Source organism: Hippopotamus amphibius, chromosome 8 (assembly GCF_030028045.1).
Source record: "Hippopotamus amphibius kiboko isolate mHipAmp2 chromosome 8, mHipAmp2.hap2, whole genome shotgun sequence".
In the NCBI taxonomy this organism is placed as follows: domain Eukaryota; kingdom Metazoa; phylum Chordata; class Mammalia; order Artiodactyla; family Hippopotamidae; genus Hippopotamus; species Hippopotamus amphibius.
This window is the reverse complement of record NC_080193.1, coordinates 32,352,034-32,376,915: the sequence shown is the minus strand read 5'-3', so window position 1 is coordinate 32,376,915 and position 24,882 is coordinate 32,352,034. Positions and strand designations below refer to the sequence as shown.

The 24,882-nt window shown below is 37.9% G+C and overlaps 1 protein-coding gene across 1 annotated transcript in view; it reads right to left on the bottom strand.

Annotated features, from left to right (window-relative positions):
• Positions 1-24,882, bottom strand: part of OCA2 (OCA2 melanosomal transmembrane protein) — a 258,996-nt gene that overhangs the window by 31,947 nt on the left and 202,167 nt on the right. The window contains exons 19-21 of the mRNA XM_057747088.1: positions 15,225-15,352; positions 7,769-7,828; positions 6,746-6,850 (exon numbers count right to left, since the gene is read on the bottom strand). Coding sequence (XP_057603071.1) covers positions 6,746-6,850; positions 7,769-7,828; positions 15,225-15,352 — 293 coding nt within the window. The remainder of the gene's footprint in view (positions 1-6,745; positions 6,851-7,768; positions 7,829-15,224; positions 15,353-24,882) is intronic.

The window sequence follows — 24,882 nt, the reverse complement described above, 5'->3', positions numbered from 1 at the left end:
ACATGTAAAAGAATGAAATTAGATCTCCAGTCCATTCTCTGCATCTGTGTCCTTGCTCTTGTCTTGTCACTGAGTGCATCAGTACCATTTTTAGATTCCGTATATATGAGTTAGCATACAATATTTGTCTTTCTCTTTCTGACTTACTTCACTCTGTATGACAGACTCTAGGTCTATCTACCTCATTACATATAGCTCCATCTCATTCCCTTCCATAGCTGAGTAATATTCCATTGTATATATATGCCACATCTTCTTTATCCATTCATTTATTGATGGGCATTTAGGTTGTTTCCATGTCCTGGCTAGGGCGGGGGGTGAAGGGGAAGCTGAGATGAAGTGAGAGAGTAGCATAGACATATATATACTACCAACTGTAAAATAGATAGCCAGTGGGAAGTTGCTGTATAACAAAGGGAGATCAACTCGAGGATGGATGATGCCTTAGAGGACTGGGACGGGGATGGTGGGGGGGGAGTCGAGGGAGGGAGGGAATACGGGGACATGTGTATAAAAACAGATGATTGAACTTGGTGTACCCACCCCAAAACTAATAAATAAATAAATAAAATGAAAAAAAAAAGAATGAAATTAGAACATTCTCTAACACCATACAGAAAAATAAACCAAAAATGGATTAAAGACCTAAATGTAAGATAGAATACTATAAAACTCTTAGGGGAAATCATAGGCAGAATACTATGAAATAAACTGCAGCAATATTATATTGCATCTACCACCTAGAGTAAGGAAAATAAAAACAAAGTAAATAAATGGGACCTAATTAAACTTAAAAGCTTTTACACAGCAAAGGAGATCATCAACAAAATGAAAAGACAGCCAACAGAATGAAAGAAAATATTTACAAACGATGCAACCGACAAGGGATTAATCTCCAAAATATACAAACAGCTCATGAGCTCAATATCAAAAAAATAAACAACCCAATCAAAAAATGGGCAAAGTAAATAGACATTTGTCCAAAGAAGACATACTGGTGGCCAAAAAGTGCATGAAAAGATGTTCAATATTGCTTATTATTAGAGAAATGCAAATCAAAACTACAATGATGTATTACCTCACAGCAATCAGAATGACCATCATCAAAATATCTACAAACAATAAATGCTGGAAAGGGTGTGGGGAAAAGGGAACCCATTTACACTGTTGGTGGGAGTGTAAATTGGTACAACCATTATGGTGAACACTATGGAGGTTGCTTAAAAAACTAAAAATAGAACTACCATATGACCCTGCAATCCTGGGCATATACCTGGAGAAAACTGTAATTTGAAAAGATACATGCACCCTAACATTCTTTGCAGCACTATTTACAATAGTCAAGAAATGGAAGTAACCCAAATGGCCATCAATAGATGAATGGATAAAGAAGATGTGCTATATATATAATACACACACACACATATATAATGGAATGTTACTCAGCCATAAAAAGAATGAAATAATGCTATTTGCAGCAACATGGATGGACCTAGAGAGTATCATCCTACATGAAGTAAGTCAGACATAGAAAGACAAATATCATATAATATCCCTTAAATGGGGAATCTGAAAAATGATATAAATGAGCTTATTTACAAAACTGAAACAGAGTCATAGACTTCAAAAACAACCTTACGGTTACCACAAGGGAAAGATTGGGGGGAAGGACAAATTATGAGGTTGGGCTCAACATATGCACACTACTGTATATGAAATAATCAATAAGGACCTACTGTATAACACAGGAACTCTATTCAATACTCAGTAATAACCTATAGGGGAAGAGAATCTGGAAAATAATAGATATATGTTGTACACCTGAAACTAATGCAACATGGTAAATCAACTATACTCCAATACAAAGTTTAAAGAAAAAAGAAGCAAACAAGCAGGAAGCAGCAGTGGTTCTGGGAGTTGGAGAGAGTGCCTGGGGCACAGGGTGCCATCCAGGCAACACTGCAAGGGCAGGCACGGCACAGGACTTCTAGATTGATGGTTATCCTGGGACATAATGAGTAATACCAGACAGAGAGCACTAAGAGTAGAGGCTGCTCTGGAAAAGAATATGTAAAGAGAAGCCAGAAGGATCTGTTTTGAAATTTTTATTTATTGATAACATTTGGAGTTGAAATTTTTCATAGAAAATTGTGCTATCCACCTTTTCTTGAAAAATCAGAGAAGTTCACAGGCTATGCCCACTTGCCTACAGAGAAAAGATGCAGTAGTCTTTTACAAGCAAAGACAGATGTTAATCTCCCCCTACAGCCTTATCCCCTGCACCAACCATGCCTGTCCTTTCTGCACGCATCACACATGCTTCCCTGTTCCAACCACACCTGTCCTCCCTGCACCCACCATACCTACAGAATGTTCTTGGGTCTCCTTCTTCAGTCCCCCAGAAAAATAGCAAAACTGAGAATATGGGAATCTCACCAAAGTACAAATCCACACAACAGCCAATCCACACAAATATCCACACAACCTTGAGCAGGCCTCCCCAAGAGTGTGCAGTGAGGACCAGGTACTCTAAGGGATGTCTGGTTGGAGCTGACCCCAGAAACACCCCAAGAAACTAGACCTCAAAGAGTAAAGGAGACACTACATTTCTAGAAATGCCAGAACTCTGTAGGTCCACACAAGCCAGGCCAGACCACAAAGATTCCAGAACACAAAGGATGAGGGCACAGTTTCAGAGGGACACAAATGGCTGCAGAGATCTCAGACAAGAGCCAGAGTCCCCCTTCCTTCACACACTCCAAGTTCAGAGGGCTTCTCAGCCATGCAGACTGAAGATGCTCCTGGTTGGGAGAAGGGCTGTGAAATGTGCAGGAGTTATCCTTTCTAGGAAGGAAATCTAAATCACCTCCCTAGGACCCATTCATGTCATTGCATCAGTCAGAGACCAGAAACAGGAGGAGATGTCTATATACATATGGACTTTTTATGAGGACAATTGCAGGGCTGAAATTGAGGAAGCCCTGTATCCACAGGGCAGGCAGCAAAGAAGGAAAGATGATGAACACCTGCAGCCCATAGTCTTGTGGTCAAGAAGGAAGGTCCAAGGGAAGCAGAGCATCTGAAAGTGAGCAGAACCCTGTTGGGCTCCTGGGGACAAAAGGCTTTCTGTGTCTCCTTCCCTGAGTTCCAAAGGGCAGGTTCAAGCAGTTGCTAATCAGGGAAGGGAGGGGATGCAGAGACAAGGGAGGAGCAGCCAAGAAACAATAGTGCAGCTTTGGTGCAGGGTCCTTGTTCCCCCTCAGGGAATACACAAAACAATATCTTTGAGCTCTTCTACAGAACTAAAACCCTCAACAAATGGAAGATGTTAACTACTTGATGAAGGACTCTTCACTCCAGAGAAAGTCACAGTTCACCCATCATCACCTTACACCAAATGATCTCTGGACTGAAGGAATGTGGGCCCTGTGAGGGCCCTAACCCTTATCAGCAACTCTGCCCCTTGACTATAAAATTTCTCATAAACCCCCTCCCCAGATTTGGACACACAGTTTTCAGGGCATTATCCCACTGTGGTCCCCTTTCCCTGGCACAGCAATAAAGCTATTCTTTTCCATGTCACCCAAAACTCTGTCTCCAAGATTTAATTTGGTGTTGGGGTACAGAGGCCAGATTTGGCTTCACATTGGCCAACCTTGGCAGTGTCTCCAACACTTATGCCTTCATAATATCCATCTATTCCCAGGGCCTTCTCGGGGCACACCAGAGATCCCCAGTGCTGATGCATTCCACCAGCAGTGACAGTGGCTGCCACAGGGAAGAAGAATCCAGAGAAGGGACAGCCTCCCACTGGGGGAACACAGAGAGCTCTATGGTGGTGAGACCAACTCTCAGGGCAAGGAAGGAGAGAGTTGAGGGGAAAGGCTGAAACCAGCAGCCAAGAATATTGTAGGCAAAGGCACAAGAAAGATGCCCAGCATCATGCTAAGAAAAGTGGCACCAGCCCAGATGGAAATGAGGGTATGTCTCAGATGTCAGGGAGGCCTGGCAGAGAGATGGTTCAGCAATATTGTCTGTGACTCTCAGAAACACAGTGAGCACTGAGGTGTCCATTTCCCTCAGTGAGTGTAACAGAGAGTTGCTGGAGGATGATAAGCCAAGGGTGAGGTGAAGCGAGAGTTACTTTGGAAAAATTAATCTGTTGCAGTTTATTTACTTCTTTATTCATATGCACACCTGCTAAATATCTTCTTGGTGTCAGGCACAATGCTAGTGAATAAGAGAATGCAGCTGCAGATGTCTCGATAATCAGTTCAATTATGGCCATAGTGGGGCTATGTGTAAAGTGCTCTGGGGCCTCAGAGGACAAGCAAGGCCCTGCTTGGAAAATAAAGAAAGCATTGCAGAGGAAGCATTTCAGTGGGTGTTGAAGGAGGCTCTGAGGAACTCCTGTGCTTGAGGAACTCTGCTTCATGAACTCTGGCTTCCCAAGGCAGAGGCTGGAAACTCACTGTCTCCACCCCTTTTCAGCTAGAACAGGCATGTGACATGGGCTTCTCCAATCAGACACTTCTACTTGAGAGGCAGGCTTGGAGAATTTGAGGAAATGTGGATATGTGCAAAACTCTGCTCTCACATGGGGTGAACTGGCTGCATGCTAGGTCAAAGGACATTTTGGGGGTGTCTAAGTATGAAATTCTACAGACCACATCCCCTGACTACACCAAAAATGAAAAATAAGTGGCAAAAAAGCAGCCAAGTGGAAAGGAGGGGGGAAGGAAGCAAGGGACAGTGGTGCAGACCTTAGTGCCCACTCAGCTCTCTGTGCTGCACACTTCCCAGGCCCCTGCCTGCATCTGGGTATGGCCATGTGTCCACTTCTCACCCAAGGACTGTGACAGGTCACTTCTGATGTCACTTCCAGACTAAAGCAGAAACTCAAGTGGCCTTCCACTGATGCAGCCACCATAGACACCAAATACTGACACAGTAAATGCAGGTGGCAGAGATCCATGAGCCCACACCTGTGCATGCCAGCTGTGCATGCAACGGCTGCTTTGGTCTCTCAGGAGTTAGTTTCCATGGCATGCTGACTCACACAAACCAAGATTTTTTTTTAATCCTTTCCTGTGGTATGCCCCAGATTTACGACAGTAGTTCCCTCAGGAGAGAGAAGGACAGAATGATACTGGGGTTGAGGAAACGAACAGAGAATGTCACATTCATTTATAATATTTTATTTCCTAAAAACAAAACAAATAAGAAAACCTGAGGCAGAAGGAATAACATTTTCCTCATTTTGGGTGGCAAGCAAACAGATATTTTTTATACTATCCTCTGTGATTCCCTGGAGGTATTTTATTTAAATTTTAAGTAGCTATTAAAATTTGGGGGAAAAAAATGTCAAAAGTGTGATATTTTTTAGAAAGTAGAGGAATCTAAATTTTCAACAATAGGGACCATTTTGTTCAGTCCAAAAGATTTTCGGGGTCCTAAAACCTGGAAGCCCCCCAGAAGGTGGGTGCATCAGCTGTAAGTGTGCAGGGCCTCGAGGAAGCACAGATAAAGGTTTGTGGATGAAACCCTCTGGGCTGTGGCTGCACAGCGTTCTTCTATAGAATCTACTTCAACTAAGAAAGGGGTTCACCCACAAGCTGATCTGGCATGTCAGGAGCCCAGGACCCTGCTGCTTTAGCCTGCCTGGGAGGTGCTGCTCTCCCTGGCCCCCTGCATGACCACAGTAATGACAGCACCTGCGGAGCATACCAGCACATTCAACAACACCCAGATGACTTCTCTAACTCAGGACTTCATGAAGAAATAATAGCCACAGAATTAACTCAGCATTATCAAACCCAGACCATGGAAGAACAATAGCTAGGTAACTGGAGCATCAACCCAGCAGATACTGTGATTCCCAGCAATGCACGGTGACATACAGTCCCAGTCACCCTGCGGTCCTGTTAGAGAGGAATTGCTCTCAAGGTCACAAGAACAAGAGATAAGTTACCCCTGTCTAGAATCCAGCCATGAGGAGTGTTCACACACACCCAGCACACCTGGAACACCAGGTGCTGTGTCAGGACCACAGATTCTTGTTCCCACCTTTACACTGTCATACCAGGGATTCAGAATTCTGCCTTAAGTTGAGCAATCAGTGATGTCAGAAGAAACAACAAGAACAGGGCTCCACAGCCTTTAACAGCCCTCTAATATGGACCCCTCATCTCGACTTGGGTCAAGACCACACAGATAATTCAAAATCTTATCCAGGCCATAGCACCAGAAGCTGCCCCAGCCAGATAGGATATCTTCTGCATTTGTAGGGAATAAAGGATAAACACCTTCAACCAGCCTCTGTATTTGGTGTCTTCCAATTTAAAAAAAAAAAAAAAAAAAAAAAGGAGGAAGGAAGGAGAAAAGAAAGGAAGAAAGAAAGAAAGAAAGAAAGATAAGGAAGGGAGGGAGGGAGGGAGGGAGGAAGGAAGGACGGAAGGGAGGGAGGGAGGGAGGGAGGGCTGTCTTTTTCATGGGAGGTGTCGGACTGACCCTGAAACAACCAACCTTCGGACTGACCCTGAAACAACCAACCTTCATGTGTTTCACTGCCCACAGCAGCTCAGCTTCCAGCTGCTATCCAGGATCCAACATATCTGTCCCCTAAACCTGTGAGTGTAGTAAAGGGACAGGGCTCCCTCTCTGCTTCCTCTGGAAGGAAGAGTGAGCCCAGGTTATGTGCAGGTGAAAGTTGGGCCATCATCCCATGCAGGAGACTGTGACTCACCATGGTAGCAGTGAATGGTATGTTGTCAATCAGGGACGATGCAATGGCTGAGACCCAGACCACCAAGATGATGGCAGCTGCAAGGCGCTGATCTTCTGGTACCATCTGGAAGGAACAGATAAGAGCAGGGTTGTGTACCACAGCTGCATAGATCATGCACACTGAGGATCTGATACTAGGACATGTGAGACTCAGAAGGGAACACAGGACTATTGGTCCTTCCTCTTCCACACAAGGAGACCAAGGGAGACCCAGGTGTGCAAACAAGACCAGCTGGGCTTTCCCAGCTCCCACCAGGAGACTGGGTCAGGGTCTAAAGTAACTGAGAGTAGTGACTCCCAACCATGCTCAAGCCAACCAACCCTTGGGAGCTGAGTGGGTGGGGGTGGGGACAGTGGGCAGAGTGTCCCCATTCCTGGTGGGACACCAGGTGACACACTGGTCACACTGACCTCATTTCCCGTTTGGTGACCCAAGGATGGGACCTCTGTGCATCACTTACTGAGACTGCTGTCTCGATTCTCTCCTTCCTATAAAGGGTTTAACTAGAGGCTAATAGCAAAATTGCAGGCATCTATAATATATTCTTTGAAAAAAGTCTCTTTTCATCTCTTGGCTACATAGGATAAAATAGGTTTCCTACTATACTTTTTTACATAATTAATGTGATCTATTCTTGCCAATTTTTTCTTTGCCTAAATTGGGTCTTTGTTGTTGCATGCAGGCTTTCTCTAGTTGTGGCAAACAGGGGCTACTCTTCGCTGTGCTGCACAAGTTTCTTATTGCAGTGGTTTCTCTTGTTGTGGAGCACCAGCTCTAGGGGTGCAGGCTTTGGTAGTTGTGGCACATAGGCTTATTTACTCTGCAGCAGGTGGGATCTTCCTGGCCCAGGGATTAAACCCGTGTCCCATGCATTGGAAGGTGGATTCTTAACCACTGTACTACCAGGGAAGCTCTTCAACAATTTTTTTTAAATCAAAGGAACAGTGGCTGGATCACATTATATTGCAGTATTTAATGTACCTTTATTAGTAAAGCAGTCGTTTCTCCAACATATTCTATTAAGTGCAGATGTGCCAATGCCTAGAAGAAATAGATTATGATGATAATCAGTTTAAAACTGAGAATATATCAAATTTTTAAACATCTTTAAAATCAAAATAAGTGAACATGGGGCTCTCATTTCTTATAAAAGATCAAACACACACAGTCTATAATTTACTATCATATATGCACACTGAAGATTCATTGAGAAGAGAGCACAGTAGCAGAGGCAGGAACTTCTCATTAATTGGTGTTAATATCCATGCTAAATTTAAATTCGGATGGAAGGCCATTTCTTTAAGATCACTGCATAGGAGTACTGTTCACCTGTACAGAATGAAATGTCTCTCCATATAGAATGTCTTTCAAGTAAGTTGCATCTGAAATTTCTTTTTAAAGTTAAACATAACAGAGTTTTAGAAGAATAAAAAGAAAATGCATGGTTTTTATAACTTTCAAAGGACAGTCTATTTAACTGAAGTGTGTACTCTTTTCATAGTAATTTAGAAAATTGTGTCCAGAGAAGGTAGGAAAGAAGATTAGATGAAGATGTAAGTGCAGGAGCCATTCTGCTCAGCCTGCCCACTTTATCCCAGCCGAGGAGGAGATCCTCTGTTGTCCATGACAGATCCCAGACAGGAAGCACCAAGAGGGAACCAGACATGGGGGTGACATAGCTCCTCTAGCATCTCTCAAACGTGGCCTTTTCACTGTGTTTCCATCATGCTGAATGATTACATATACTGAAAACATCAGCTTGACTATGTTTAAATATAAGTTTACAACTTCCCTATCCATGTGTAGAGCTCTTTGTTAGCCTTCATATAAAAGCTGTGGAGCCAAAATATTGGGTCTTCAATCACAATGATCAATCAAGATTGCTATCATATCAACTAAATCATAAATATAAATCTACTTAGAGCATGGTTTCTCAGTCTCAGCATTCTAGACATTGGGAACTGGATCATTGTTTCAGGAGCTGTCCTGCTCATTGTTGAATGTTTACCAGCATCCCTTGCCTCTACCCACTAGGTGCCAGGTGCATCTCCCTCTGACCTACCGTGACAACCAAAATGTCTCCAGACAGTGCCAATGTCACTACAAAATTGCCTCTTGTTAATAATCACTGATTTATACTAATCCAAATTTTACAAAAATGAACAAAATTTTTAATTTTCAAAAAAATTGAATGTAAGGCAAAAAACTTTATTGTGTTATATACTGTTGATTGAAAGAAAAGTAAGAGGTCTAAGCCAGATTAAAACTTTTTGCTAGATATTAAATAGAGATGATATACATACACACACATACATGCATAAACATTTACATACACACACAAGCACATACATACATAATGTATTCTGTGTACGCCTTGATGTATGCCTAAAGACAACTAACTATTTATACACTTAGTGTCATATAATTACCCCAAATATCATGGTCTGTGGTGCACAGTATAAGACAAAATAAAGTCCTCAAAATACTTGAACATGGCATCTAATAGTTCAGTTCAAACTAACTCATCTCTTAATTGAAAAAAGAAAGTCAACATATGAGGAAAATACAAATAGCCGATAAGTGCTCCTTCATAAAATGACAAATGAAATAACTACATAACATCTAATTCTATCAAGTCTAAAGTTGTAAATATATAATATATTTTTTACTCTTCAGCAAACTAAAGTTTGTGTATAGTTGAAGATTATACACATCGCTTGTCTCCTCCATCAATTTATATAGTGAAAAGATGATTGTGTAATATTATGTAAATCCCTCACAATAAGAAACATTATTATCCTTCTGTTGCAGTGACAGGTTGCAAAAAGCTGGTTCAGCAATGAGCTGACATCCCTGCCCCATTGAAATTAGAGAAATACAATAAATCAATGACACTACTTCCTTCAAAATGATGGACTAGGAGGTCCAAAGTTCCCTTCTGCAGCTAAATAAATAGATCCTGGATAAAACACACTTTTAGGGCATTACTGGATTAGCAAGACAATGAATCTCCCTTCCCATGAAAATGTTTCCTGCAGCTGGCTGGGAGCTGCAGACTTGAATGTCAAGGAAGATGAAATTGCCTTGAACTTGATGCCAACCAAGCCTGAAGTCAGGGCACTGAGGTGTGAGGAGCAGCAAGGTTGTAGGCTGAAACAAGGATTCTCACACTGAACTGAGAGCTTTGAAACAGGCTGAAAAAAATATCCCGTGGCATCCAGCAGAAGCAAACACAAGCAGTTTCTGGAAGAAAGTACCCCAGATGTAATCTTTCAAGGGTCCCACAGATTAAGATGAAGCAATAAAATTATAATCTAGGGTCATCAAAAAGACAAATAACATGAATGAGAACAGAAATAACCAAAACAGATTTGGATATACCACCAACATGCAAGAATGAGAATCCACAGGTACTGGATATAGTAGAGGAATTTTGTTTAAAGAAATTAGAGTTGAAGAGTGTAAAAGTAACAATTAACATTTGCCCTTGATGAGGCAATGTAAGTGTCATCTCTAGAGTAAACCACTAAAAGAGAATGTAACTGCCAAAAAGTGGGCAAACAAATTTTACATAATCCTTAATCAATTCAGATTAAGGAGAAAAAATGAAAATAAAAATATACAAGGTCAGACTAATAAAAAGATGGCAGATTTAAACCCAAAGATATTAGTAATGTCATTAAATGTAAACAGAATGAATATATTGCTAAAAAGATAAAGATTGTCAGACTGGACTAAAAAATTTGAGTTTTATACCCAAATACATGCTATTTGCCAGATACATGTTTTAGATAAAACATAGGTGAGAAAATTTGAAAGTTAAAAGATAGGAAAAAATGAAAGTTTTCTAACTTTCAGTACCTCATGAATAGTTAACAATTCTAAATTTCTACATGCCTAATAACACAGCTTCAAAATATATAAAGCATCCATAGGACTATGAGGACAATAAAACACACCCACAATCAATTTGGGAAATTGGCTAAATAAGAAAAAATAAACATGATTTAAGAAATCACAATAGAAATTAAAAAGAAGCTTGAATGAATGAAAATACAGTCCAAATACATACCAAGACTTGGGGGAATGTAGCTAAATGTATGCCAAATGAAAATTTATAGCACTAAATACCATATTGGAAAATATAAAGCATAAAAATTAAAAAGCTAAGCATCCATTTTGAGAAGGTAAAAAAATAACAACAAATCTAACCCAAAGGAAGAAGAAAATAATAAAATGGAAAACATTCAATTGAGAGAAAAGACTAGTAAAGTTTATATGCTAATGGAGACAAATAGAAAGGAAGAAAGAGGATGAGAGAGAGAAATCACAAGTCACCAATTTAGCAATGAAAAGGAGACCATCACTAAAGAGACTATTAAACAGATAAAGGAGTGCTGGAAAAATTGGACAGCTATATGTAAAAGAATGAAATCAGAACACTCCATAACACCATACACAAAAATAAACTCAAAATGGATTAAAGACCTAAATGTAAGGCCAGACACCGTAAAACTCTTAGAGGAAAACATAGGAAGAACACTCTTCGATGTAAATCACAGCAAGATCTTTTTTGATCCACCCCCTAGAGTAATGGAAATAAAAACAAAAATAAATAAGTGGGACCTAATGAAACTTTAAAGCTTCTGCACAGCAAAGGAAACCATAGGCAAGATGAAAAGACAATCCTCAGAATGGGAGAAAATATTTGCAAAGGAATCAACAGACAAAGGATTAATCTCCAAAATATATAAACAGTTCATCCAGCTCAATATCAAAAAAACAAACAACCCAATCATAAAACATGGGCAGAAGACCTAAATAGGCATTTCTCCAAAGAAGACATACGGATGGCCAAGAGGCACATGAATAGCTGCTCCACATCACTAGTTATTAGAGAAATGCAAATCAAAACTACAATGAGGTATCACCTCATACCGGTCAGAATGGGCATCATCAGAAAATCTACAAACAGTAAATGTTGGCGAGGGTGTGGAGAAAAGGGAACGCTCTTGTACTGTTGGTGGGAATGTAAATTGATACAGCCACTATGGAGAATGGTATGGAGGTTCCTTGAAAAACTAACAGTAGAGTTACCATATGACCCAGAAATCCCATTACTGGGAATATACCCAGAGAACACCATAATGCAAAAAGACACATGCACTCCAATGTTCATTGCACTATTTACAATAGCCAGGACATGGAAGTAACCGAAATGTCCATCAACAGATGAATGGATAAAGAAGATGTGGTACATACATACAATGGAATATTACCCAGTTGTAAAAAGCAATGAAACTGAGACATTTGTAGAGACATGGGTGGACCTAGAGACTGTCATACAGAGTGAAGTGAGTCAGAAAGAGAAAAACAAATATTGTGTATTAACACATATATGCGGACTATAGAAAAATGGTACAAATCAACCGGTTTGCAAGGCAGAAATAGAGACACAGATGTAGAGAACAAACATATGGACACCAAGTGGGGAAAGGGGGGAGGGTTGGGGGGGATGAATTGGGAGATTGGGCTTGCCATTTATACATCACTAATAAGAAAAAAAATACCAAATTGTATACTCTAAATATATGCAGTTTATTGTATGTTAACTGTATCTCAATAAAAGTTCTTTAGAAAAAAGTTTTACTGGATGATCTTCTCAACTAAATAAATGAGTAGTCATCAATATTAGTTTTTTGGGGATAGATGGTATTTGTTATCATGTATATGTTTTCCTTAGTGTTTCACAAAGTACCTTGCAGACAGTAAATAGTCAATGAATTTCTGCTTGTTCAATCATACTATGAATCAAAAACTTTCCTACTATTAAATTCTGATCAAATGATACCCAGATTTTTATTTTGTTCATTAAATTCATACTTGCGGTAGTGACTAGTAAACTCTTAACTGTTTATAAGTAAGAGCTTTTATACTGTAGCTGTGTGTGTATGTATACAAAAATAGATAAATACACAAATTTACTATTACTACATTTTACTACATTTTGTTACATCAAATATCAAAAATGATAACCTCATAACACTTTATTTCAGGGAGGTATTTTAAGGAGCTAGAGAAAATGCTTTTAAAATAACATTTACTGTTCCATTTATGTTAAAAAATTAAGGTTGATAATTAAGGTGCAAACAACCAGTCATTGACAGTGACAGATATGCTAATTTATACCATTGATGATTACACCAAAATTTAAACCTATATACTGTAATTCTTTTAAGTAATAAGGGAATTAATGCCTTACTGCATCTTTCTAACAATAATCTTATCTGCTTCTCCCAGGAGTTTGAGTAATTCTGATTCTTTTTCCCCATCATATACACTATGAATATTCATGCTAAATGAGAACTATTAAAACAAAGCATAAATTATTTACTGCTGCCCAGAGCTTCATTAACTTCATGGAATATTTCTAATTCACCAAGGCTTTGAACATCTACCTGAGGTCAGTTAAGCATTTAAAACACATGATTCTAAAAATAATGTTCTCCAAAGTGTGCAACTTTCAATTGAAAAAGTCAATACAAATCTAGTGGCAATGAGAAAAAAAAAAGTCTACAAACAATAAATTCTGGAGAGAGTGTGGAGAAAAGGGAACCCTCCTACACTGCTGGTGGGAATGTGAACTGGTACAGCTACTATGGAGAACAGTATGGAGGTTCCTTAAGAAACTAAAAATAGAATTACTATATGATCCAGAAACCCCACTCCTGGGCATATACCTGGAGAAAACTATGCTTTGGAAAGATTTTTCCCCATATTACCTTTAAAAAAAATTAAATACCATTTCACATCTACTAGAATGTCTGTAATCAAAAGGAATGGCAACATGTGACAGCTAGGATGTAAAGAGACTGGAATCTACTATGTTACTGGCAGGAATGTAAAATGGTACAGCCACTGTGAAAAACATTTTGGCAGTTTCTTAACTTATGATAAGACCTAGCATCTACATAAAAGAAATGAAAATATATGTCCACATAAAGACATACACAAATATACACAATTGTTTATAATAATAGGTAAATAAAATATGGTGTATCCATTTAGTGGAATGCTATTCAGCAAGAAAACAGATGAGAATAAGATACATACCAGAACATAGATGAACCTCAACATCATTATTCTAATTTAAAGAAACCAGACAGAAAGTAGTACATAGTATATCATTCCCTTTAGGTGAAACTTACAGCAAAGGCACATCAATAGATAGAAAAAAGATTAGTGATTGTCTAGAGCTGCAGTTGGGAGCTGGAACTGACTTTAAATGGGCATAAGGGTCATAGGGATAAAATGTTCAAAATTTACTAAAAATTATTAAACTGTAAACTTAAAATGAGTGAATTTCATGATATACAAGTTATATCTTAATAAGTTGCATTAAAAATTCCAGTATTTACCCTATCAAGTCAAAGAGAAGTATAAAATTGAGAACAATATGCCTAAAACCCAGATGAGATAGCAATTTACACCTTGAATAAACAGGTAATTGAGGCAGGGACTTCAAAAGCCAATCATAAGACAGTAACCAGAATTTTCCCCTCAATAGCCTATGTGTTTTTTGTGGAAAGAAGACTCAGAATAGAAAAGGTGAGGTTTTTGAGTAGGCAACTGATGCAGTAGAATATGATTCATGACTCCCTGACATATTTGGAGGGCGTATATGAGTCATTTGATTACATCTACACAATCCATTATGAGTTAAAGACATAGATTTCAATGATTCAGAGGCCTGTTTAAAAAAAAATTAGAAAAAAACTGCCAAAATTTTATTCAAGAGAATAATGAATATTGAATGGGCCTGTCATCAATAAGTTAGGGAAATTAATGTGAAACATTTGGTGTACTTAAGGGGATCCTTTGGAGAGTAGTATTTTTTTGCATCTGTAAAGCTTTGTATTTGAAGAGGACACAAGTTTATAAATCAAGTCTCAAGATTAAAAAGTATTGTGAATAATTTTGTAGCAACAATTATATCTAAATAAAACAATACATATTATTCATTCTTTTCTTTGGTGTAGTCTTTTCCATTATAACAGGATATTTACTTAAATATTGCACAAAATAGATCAAGATAATATCTCCCTGTAAACTTTCTGTAACAAGTTAATTTGTTCCAAAATTAGAGCAACTCTTATTGTACCTTGTAGCAAGTGAAATTAAAATAAATTTACAAACTACAAATGTTATTCAAGAAAAAAAAAGCAACCAAATAAATAATTTTATTAATTAATATTTAGGTGCCTGAGATAAAACTTGGTTGAACTTAAAGTAGTCTAACTTCAACCCCCATAATTTTCCACTTAGTGAATATGTAGAAAGACTTACAGACTTTGGGCTTTCTCTAATCACTAAATAAAATGTAAAATATAAAAATCAGGTAAAAAATCATATTGCAAAATTTCAACTAAAGTCTTACCTCCATCAGAACAAAAAGTGCTGCAAAGAATAGAAGGGTTGCCCATTCTACTCGGTGTAGAATTATCTCAAAATCATGGATATCAGCTAAAATTAGCAACCAGATGGCACCCAGAATAGCAATCCACCCTGAAAAACAAATAAAAAGACATAGATGTAGTTCAATTGTTAAAACACTAATTTTCATCTTTGGATTCCTTTTTAAAATTGAAGATAATTGATATTCTGCACACTGAACATAATTAAAATGTAGAATTTATATTTTGGCTTATGTGTACACCAAAGAATACATCAACACAACAATCAAGATAATAAATATATCCACCACCCCAGCAGTTTCCTCGTGCTCATGTTCTTTTCTCCCTCTCCCTCCTGTCACCCCACCCCACCCCCAGGAAACCATTTCTCTTTTCTTTCACCATGGATTAGTTTACATTTTCTATATTTTCTACAAATGCAATCATAAAGCATCTATTTTTTTATCTGACTGCTTCCATTCAGCACAATTATTTTAAGATTCTTCAGTGCTGGTGTGTGGACCAGTAATTCATTCTGCTTTATCGTTTAGTAAGGCATAGTATGGCTATGCCGCAATGGACATACTCATTCACACTTGATGGGCATTTGCATTGCTTCCAGGGTTTGGCTATTACATGTGAATGTGCTATGAACTTTCATATAAATTACCTGTATCTACATTACACCTTCAGTTCCCTTGGGGCAATATCTAGGAATGGAATGGTTGAATCATATGATTGGCTAGTATTATGGAATATTTATGTTTTAAGAATCTGTGAAACTGTTTCCCAAAATTGCTGTAGCATTTTACAATCCCACCAGTAGTATATAAGAATTACAGTTTTTCCACATTTTCAACACTTAGCTTTTTTGATTTTTGACATGCCAGTGGGTATGAAATGGTATCTCAATGTAGTTTCAAATTGTATTTCGCTAATGACTAGTGATGTTGAGCATCATTTCATATAGTTATTTGCCAACCATATACCTCCTTTTGTGAAGTTTTTGTTCAGATAGGCTGAAGAAATTTTTTTTTTCCAAGTAGAGCAAATAAAACTCAAAATAAATAGAAGAAAAATGTGCTGGATCAGAAATCAATGAAATAGAAAAATATTAGAGAAATGCAATAATACCAAAACTTGGTTCTTTGAGAAGATCAAGAATATTGATAAAATTTAACCAATCTGAATAGGACAAAAAGTGAAAAGGAAAAAAATGCCAGTATCAAGCATAAGATCAGTGATATGGCTAAACATTATACAGACATAAAACAAGTACTAGTTTTCTATAGCTTCCATAACAAACTACTACAAACATAGCAGCTTGAAATAGTACCTCCTTATTATATCACAGTTTTCATAGGTCAGAAGTATGATGAGCTCAGCTGGGCCTCTAATTAGAATCTCAAAATAAAGTCAAGGTGTTGGCCGGGCTGCATTCCTTTCTGGATGCTCCAGGACAAAAACTGTTTCCCTGCTCACTTGGGTTGTAGACATAATTCAATTCCTGCTTATTTGGGTTGTAGACATAATTCGCTTTAAACTGATGTCCCCATTTCCTCACTTGTTGTCATCCAGGAGTTGTTCTCAGCTTCTAGAGGCCATCCACATTCCCTAACCAATGACCCCTTTTCCTCTGTCTTCAAAGACAGCAATAGTGGGTCAAGTCAAGTCACTCTCACAATTCAAATCTTTCCTGCTGCTTCTGTTTCATTTCTCTAATCGACTCCTCTCCCTTCCACTTCCATTTTAAGGGCCTGTGTCATTATATTGGGCACACCTGAATAATCCAGGAAATTTTCCCTATTTTTAGGTTTGTAATCTTAATTTTATCTGCAAAATCCCTTCTGCCATGTAACATAACATACACAGGTATTAACATCATGAATCAGAGTGTGGACACATTTGAGGAACCATGTATAGATTAACTTGGGAAGAACTAGCATTTTAACAATATACGGTCTTCTTATCTATGAACATGGTATATGTCTCCATTTATTAAGGTCTCCTTTAGTTTTTCCTAAGAATATTTTGTAGAAATCCCAGAATTCACATGGAAATGCAAAGGACCTAGAATAGCCAATACAATCTTGAAAAAGAAGAACAAAATTGGAGAGCATACATTACCTCACTTTAAGACTTATTATAAAGCTATGGTAATCAAAACAGTGTTATATCAATATAGTCAAACTAATCAACGGAGAGTCCAGAAATACACCCACAAGTTAAAGATCAGCTGATTTGTAAGAAAAGTTCAATGATAGTTCAGTGAAAAAATTGCAATTTTTTCCATAAATGGTGCTGAAATAATTGGATATTCACAAGAAAAATTTCTTTTTTACTTTGATCTGTTCATTGAATCATACACAAAAGTTAGCCACATGGACAATAAGGCTAAATGTAAAATTTATAACTTTAAAACTTCTGGAATAAACATAGGCAAAAAATTATTTGGTCTTGGGGGAGTTTCTTAGATACACTAAAAGCATGTGTCCATAAAAGAAAATTTTCATACATTGGACTTTATCAAAATAATAAATTCCTGCTTCTCAAGTCACTGTTAAGAAAAAGCAGACAAGCCAAAGACTAGGAGAATATACCATTAAACCATCTAGGACTTATATCCAGAATACATTTCTTAATTCTCAAAACTCAAAAATGAGTAAACAACCCAATTAAAATGGGGAACATTTTGAACAGACACCTCACCAAAGAAGATAAAAGGATGGCAAACAAGCACATGTAAAGATGCTGAATATCACTAGTCACCAGGGAAATGCAAGGTAAAACCACATGACATTTCACTATGTACCTTAAAATGTATAAAGTCAAAAAAACCAACCAAACCAAGTGTTGACAGGTACATGGAGGAACTGGAAATCTCATATCCACTGGTGGGATTGTAAGATGTGCAACCACTTTTGGGAAACAGTTTCACAGTTTTCAAAACATTATTCATAAAACCTCTCAATGGTCCAACCATTCCACGTTCAGGTATCATCCCAAGAGAAATTAAAATATATGATGATACAAATGAACACAAATGTTCACTGCCAGTTTCATTGTCATAAGCAAATGCTAGAAACAATCCAATGTCCATCAGTTGGTGAATGGATGTACAAATGGTGGCATATCAAGCCATAGAATACTGTTCAACAATAAAAAGGAATGGACTATTGATGTACACTGCCACATAAATCTCATAATAATTATGCTGAATGAAAGAAGTCAGACTAAAAAATATTACTATACAATTTTTTATATAAACCTCTAGAAAATGCAAGTAGCAGATTTTGACAAACTACAGCCCATGGGCCAAATCTGGCCTACTGCCTCCTTTCATAAATAAATTTTTATTGGAACACATCATAACCATTCATTTACACATTTTCTATGGCTGCTTTAGCACTACAACAGCAGTGTGAGTATTTATAATGGAGAGTGTATGGCCTACATACACTCTCAAATATTACCTTCTCTGGCCTTTTACAAAAAGTTTGCTGGACTTCCCTGATGGTGCAGTGGTTAAGAATCCACCTGCCAATGCAGGGGACACAGGTTCAATCCCTGGTCTGGGAAGATCCCACATGCCATGGAGCAATTAAGCCCATGTGCCACAACTATTGAGTCCATGTGCCACAACTACTGAAGCCCATGTGCCTAGAGCCCATGCTGCACAACAAGAGAAGCCACTACACTGAGAAGCCCTCACACCACAACAATGAGTAGCCCCTGCTCACTGCAACTAGAGAAAGCCCATGCACAGCAATGAAGACCCAATGCAGCCACAAACAAAACAAAACAAAAAAAACAAAAAAGCTTGCCAACCTCTGATCAATAGTGACAGAGATCAAATCAAAGACAGCCTGTGGAGAGAAGGCCTGGTAGAGTCAGGAGGGGGTATTTGCAAAAGGCCTAAGAAAACCTTTGGTAGGACGCCTGCTCTGCTCTTCATCAGGCAGAGGGCCCAGCACTTCCTCTCTAAACATTCTGTGTCTGATGACAATTCTAAGGCTCACAGAATTTTACTAGAGTATTTGCCATCTTTTGGTTCATTGTTAATGTTTCTTGCAAAGTGAACTAAAAGTTCAAAGAACTAGGACACCATCAGGTTAATGAAACAGGCTGCACAAACTGATTTCTGCTTGCTTGTAACTGTGTATTTAAAAGACATTTCTCTGTGTAGTTTTCATTAAACCGTTACAGAGTTCATTAAACCATTACACTTTCAAGAGTTAGAGGCTACTGTTGTCCACCAAAAAGATAGAGGAGTTCTCCTAGGCCAAAGTTTGTAACTGGGAGAAGCAGGAAACTATTCATTTTAAAAAGAAAGCATTTAGACTTCAATTGTTTACATATTTGAGGAAAAAAACTCTTGAATAAGAATTATCTGGGTGAATCAAGTATCCTGTCAACCAACAATTCTTGACAATCCTCCACCTTTCACTTAAAATAACATTAAAATTTTATGTGCTGATTCCAATTCTTTATTACCCTTATTCTACTCTGAGGGCTTACATGTAGATTATCTTCTAGAAAACAATAGTTATTGCATGTGAGCTACAGAATTTGAAGATGTATATTCAAACTACCCCTTGTCTAGTACTCTCCTTCCTAATTTCTGTTTTTCAAAGTGTACCTACTGCCATACTCTTGTAAGACCAGTCTTCTTACCACAACAGAGGATACTCCTATTCATCTTGTCCTCACTGAGTGTCCCCTTAATCTAAACTCTTCTATATGTGACTCTTGGGTGCCTGTTCTGTGCCAGGCTCTGAGCTTAGGGGTTATGGGTGGAAATGTAAGCAAGATACCACATGAATTTCAAAAGGCTTACTATCCAGTGAAGAACACACACCTACAAGTAAAGAGTTATATTGGATGTAATAGTGTGTATGCATACAAACAATTACGGAGCAGCCAGAGAGTAACAAAATGTGGTGGCTGAAAGAAAGTTTCACAAAGAAGGTCATACTGAAGCAAGACCTTAGAGGATGAAAATAACCTTCCAGGTAAAGAGGCAAAGGGCATTCAAGCCAAAGGCAAAAGTACATCCGAGGACAGAGCATTTAAGAAGAAAGACGTCAGAGTGACACCAGCAAAACTGTGGATAGGCAATTCTAAGCTCTCATCCTATATAGAAATATCCAAAAACAAGCAGAAACTTAAAACTTTTTCAGACTCTAGAAAACAGTCAAATATTTACAACTGAGCAAATGCTAAACCAAGAAAAAAGCAATTTCAAAATGGTAGGAAAATCTCGTGACATTTTTATTTGCCCTTGCCCACCCCTCTCCCAAATAATTCAATGATCTTGAAGTGGTGACAGCCTGTGTTCCCTGGTCCCTACTTCACAGAGGGGAGAGAAGACCTTAGTCATAAACTATCGTATATGTCTGTTCTAATCTGACTGCAGCTACCTGAAGGACTGATGCAAGGCACTCACTCTGTTCCATCTAACTCAAAACTTAGGCCAGAAAAGTGGAGTCATAGCTGTTTTGAACAAGCCAGACTAACAACCCACAGATACCTGGGCAAAGAGTTCTAGTTGAAACATGCCACCTGAGGCACTGTAGCAAAGGCTAGAGTTTCTTTGGGAAATTAGGACATTCAAAAGCATCAATGTATTTGGGGGAATATAGATCTGCCCAGGGAAAGATTCAGGCTCAGAAAAAGCTGGAGATTCCCTAAGCTCTCACCTTCAGTTGATGCCTAGTCTCAGTGCAAGCCTGGATATGTGTGGGAGGAGTGCTCCTCATAAAGGCATCTGTAAAGACTAGGAGAGGTGCTTTTATTATTGTTGTGTTCATTTATTTATTTTTGGTTTTTAGCTCCTGGCTTTCAAGGAAATCTCTGTCAAAACACTAACTGAACACACTCAGAACACAGATTTCAGTGACCATGCATAACAAGAAATATAGCCTATGCAAAAATAGTTTGGGAAAATCACAAAACAAATGGACTACTACAGCCTTCAGTTATTCAAAATAAAAACAGCAATGTCTGAGAAATGGGCCAGGGAACAATTACCACAGTATAATATTCAAATGTCCCACTTTCAGCAACAACAACAATAACATCACAAGGCACACAAAGGAAATGGCCACTGAGGTGGTGCAGCAGAAACATGCACAGGTTTGTCCCCAAGTGAGAATGCCCCGGTTCACCAACTCCACAAGTCAGTGTAGCACTGGTCTGGGGCAAACAGGCCCTGGGAGAAGACTGTTATAGAGACAGTCCAGATTTCAGGCAGCAAAGCAGCCACCTCAATTCCTGCAGCCACAATGCCCCAACCCCTCAATCCCAGCCTGCTCAACACCACAGTCTTGCCCTAAATCTGGGATGAACACAACAGGAGAATGGAGTGCTTGGGCTGTTTCTGAGCAGAACCATGGATGCCCACAACAGTGACACATAGGTCCTCTGTGATCGCATGGGCTTCACTTGCCTCAGCAATCAGCTCCTTTAGGGCAGGCCAAGTACTCAAGGGCAACAGAACTTAAACCCTACCCTCAGGGCTTCTACTCCAACAACTAGGGAGCAGACCCCATCCCTGGCAGGGGAGCAACAGGCATGGAGCAGAGAAGTCCTGCCTCACATCCTATACAGGCTTTAGATCTCCCCAAAACCAACCACATGCCCTATCAAGGGGATAATGGCCAGCACACCCTGAGGAAAGACATAGGTTGCACCCATATCAAAACCAGACCTCCCACCAAAGACACTGGACACACAGAGTCTATACAGGGACATTCCTACATAAAAACACCCATTCAAGACCAGAGTAGATAACTATTTCTCCTAAATTCATATAGACAGAGAAAGTTAAGTGGAAAGGCAGAGGAACTACTCCAAATCAAAGGAGCAAGAGAAATCTCCTGAAAAAATAAATAATGAAACAAAGTTCAACAACCTACCAGACCCCAAGTTCAAAAAGGTGGTAATAAAAAACGCTAACTGAATTTAGAAATATTTTCAAGAGAAATGCTGATCACTGTAACAAGGAACTAGAAACTATAAAGATGAACAAGTCAAAAATAGACAACTCCATTGCTGAGATAAAAAAAAAATCTAGAAATGATGAATAGCAGACTAAATGAGACAGAAGAACAAATAAGTGATCTAGAAGAGAGAATAATGAAAATCATCCAATCAAAACAGCAGACAGAAAGACAAATTTTAAAAATGAAAGAAGCATACAATATCTATGGGATAATATAAACCATGCCAACCTATGCACAATAGGGATTCAAGAAGAATAGGGGATAGAGAAGGAGATTGAGTATATTTGAAGAAATTATGGCTAAAAACTTCCCAAACTTAAGAAGGAAGTGCATATCCAGGTACAGGAAGCACAGAAGGTCCCAAACAAGATGAACCCAAACAGACCCACACCAAGACATATCATAATTAAAATGGCAAAAGTAAAAAATAAAGAGAGGATTCTGAGGCAGCATAAGAAAAACAAAGAGTCGGTTACAAGGGGACCCCTATAAGGTTATCAGCTAATTTCTCTGGAAAAACTTTGCAGGCCAGAAGGGAGTGGCATGATATATTTAAAGTCCTGAAAGGGAAAAAGTTGCAATCTAGGATACTCTACCCATCAAGATTATCATTTAGAATAGAAGAAGGAACTAAGAATTTCTCAGACAAGCAAAAATTAAAGGAACTCATCAATACTAAACTTACCCAAAAAGAAATATTGAAACAACTCCTCTAAACAGAAAAGAAGCAAGCAACCACAGGAAAGGGAAAATTCCAATAAGAAAGGCAAATATATAGTAATGATTGAAGATCAAGTCAGAAGGTGGATCAAAAAAGCAATTTAAAATTATAAAAGGGATTATGACTACAATAAACACAAAAAAGATAAATATGAAGATGTAAAATAGGACAACAAATGCACAAAATGTGGGGGAAGACAGTACAAAAATGTAGATCTTTTAGAATGTTTGAACTTGAATGCATATCAGTTTAAGGCAAGTAGATATAGTTATGGGTAAGCATACTTGAACTCCATGATAACCACAAATCAAAACATACACTGATTCACAAAATCCAAAAGGAAAGGACCTCAAAGATACTGAAAAAGAAAATCATCAAACCACAAAAGGAAAAGCAAAAAGAAGAAATGAAAAAAGAACAACAAAAGCAACTGGAAATCAAGGATTCAAAGGGCAATAAGTACATACCTATCAATAATTACTTTAAATGTCACTGGGCTAAATGTTCCCATCAAAAGACACAGACTGGCATATTGGATAAAAAAAGAACTTACAGTATACTTCTTACAAGAGAGTCACTTCAGGGTGAAAGACACATACAGACTGAAAGTGAGGGGATGAAAAAGTATATTTCATGCAAAGAAATATATTTCATTACAAAAAATATATATATTTCATTACACAAAAGCAGGGATAGCAATATGCATCAGACAAACTAAACTTTTTTAAAAAGTCTATAACAAAAGACAAATGAGGGCATTATATAATAATAAAAGGATAAATACAAGAGAGAATATTATATTCATTAACATATGCACCAAATAGAAAAATACCTAATTATATGAGAGTGAGTCAAAAATTATCCGCACTCTAGTTATATTAAAACTTCTATAAATTCTACTGCCAGAGTGCAGATAATTTTTGACTCCCCTTCGTATAAAGCAAGTACTAACAGACATAAGGGGAAAACTGTAAATAATAAAATAATATTAGGAGAATTTAACACCCCACTGACAGAAATAGACAGATCATCCAGACAGAAAATCAATAAGGCAACAGAGGTCCTAAATGGCACAATAGACCACATGAACTTAATTAATATCTACAAGATACTATATCTGAAAGGAAAAAAATAATAATACATATTCTTTTCAAACACACATGGAACGTTCTCTAGGATAGACCATATACTAGGTCACAAAACAAGCCTCAACAAATTTAAGAGGACAAAATTATTTCAAGTTCTTTCCTGACACAATGGTGTGAAACTAGAAATCAACCACAGAGATAAAAACAGGAAAAGAAGAAACACATGGAGACTAAACAACATGTTACTAAAAACCCACTGAGTCAATTATGAAATCAAAGAAGAAATAAGAAAATAACTTGAGACAAATGAAAATGAAAACACACTTTACAAAATCTATGGCATGCAGCAAAAGCATTTCTAAGAGGGAAGTTCATAGTGATACAGGCCTTCCTCAAGAAACAAGAAAAATCTCAAATAAACAACCTAACCTACCACCTAAACAAATTAGAAAAAGAAGAACAAACAAAACCCAATGTCAGCAGAAGGAAGGAAAAAGATCAAAGAGGAAATAAATAAAATGGAGATCATAAAAAGAATAAAATAGATCAATAAAAGCAAGGGCTGGTTTTTTGAAAAGAAAAACAAAATTTAAAAAAACCTCTAGCTAGGCTCACCAAGAAGAAAAGAGAGAGGACAAAAATAAACAAAATAAGAAATGAAAGTGAAGGAATAAAAACTGATACCACAGAAATACAAAACACAAAAACAAAAAACAAGAGAATACTATAAACAACCATATGCCAACATATTAGAAAAACTAGAAAAAATGGACAAATTTCTAGGAAAACACAGCTTGCCAAAATAGAGACAGAAAGAAATAGATAATTT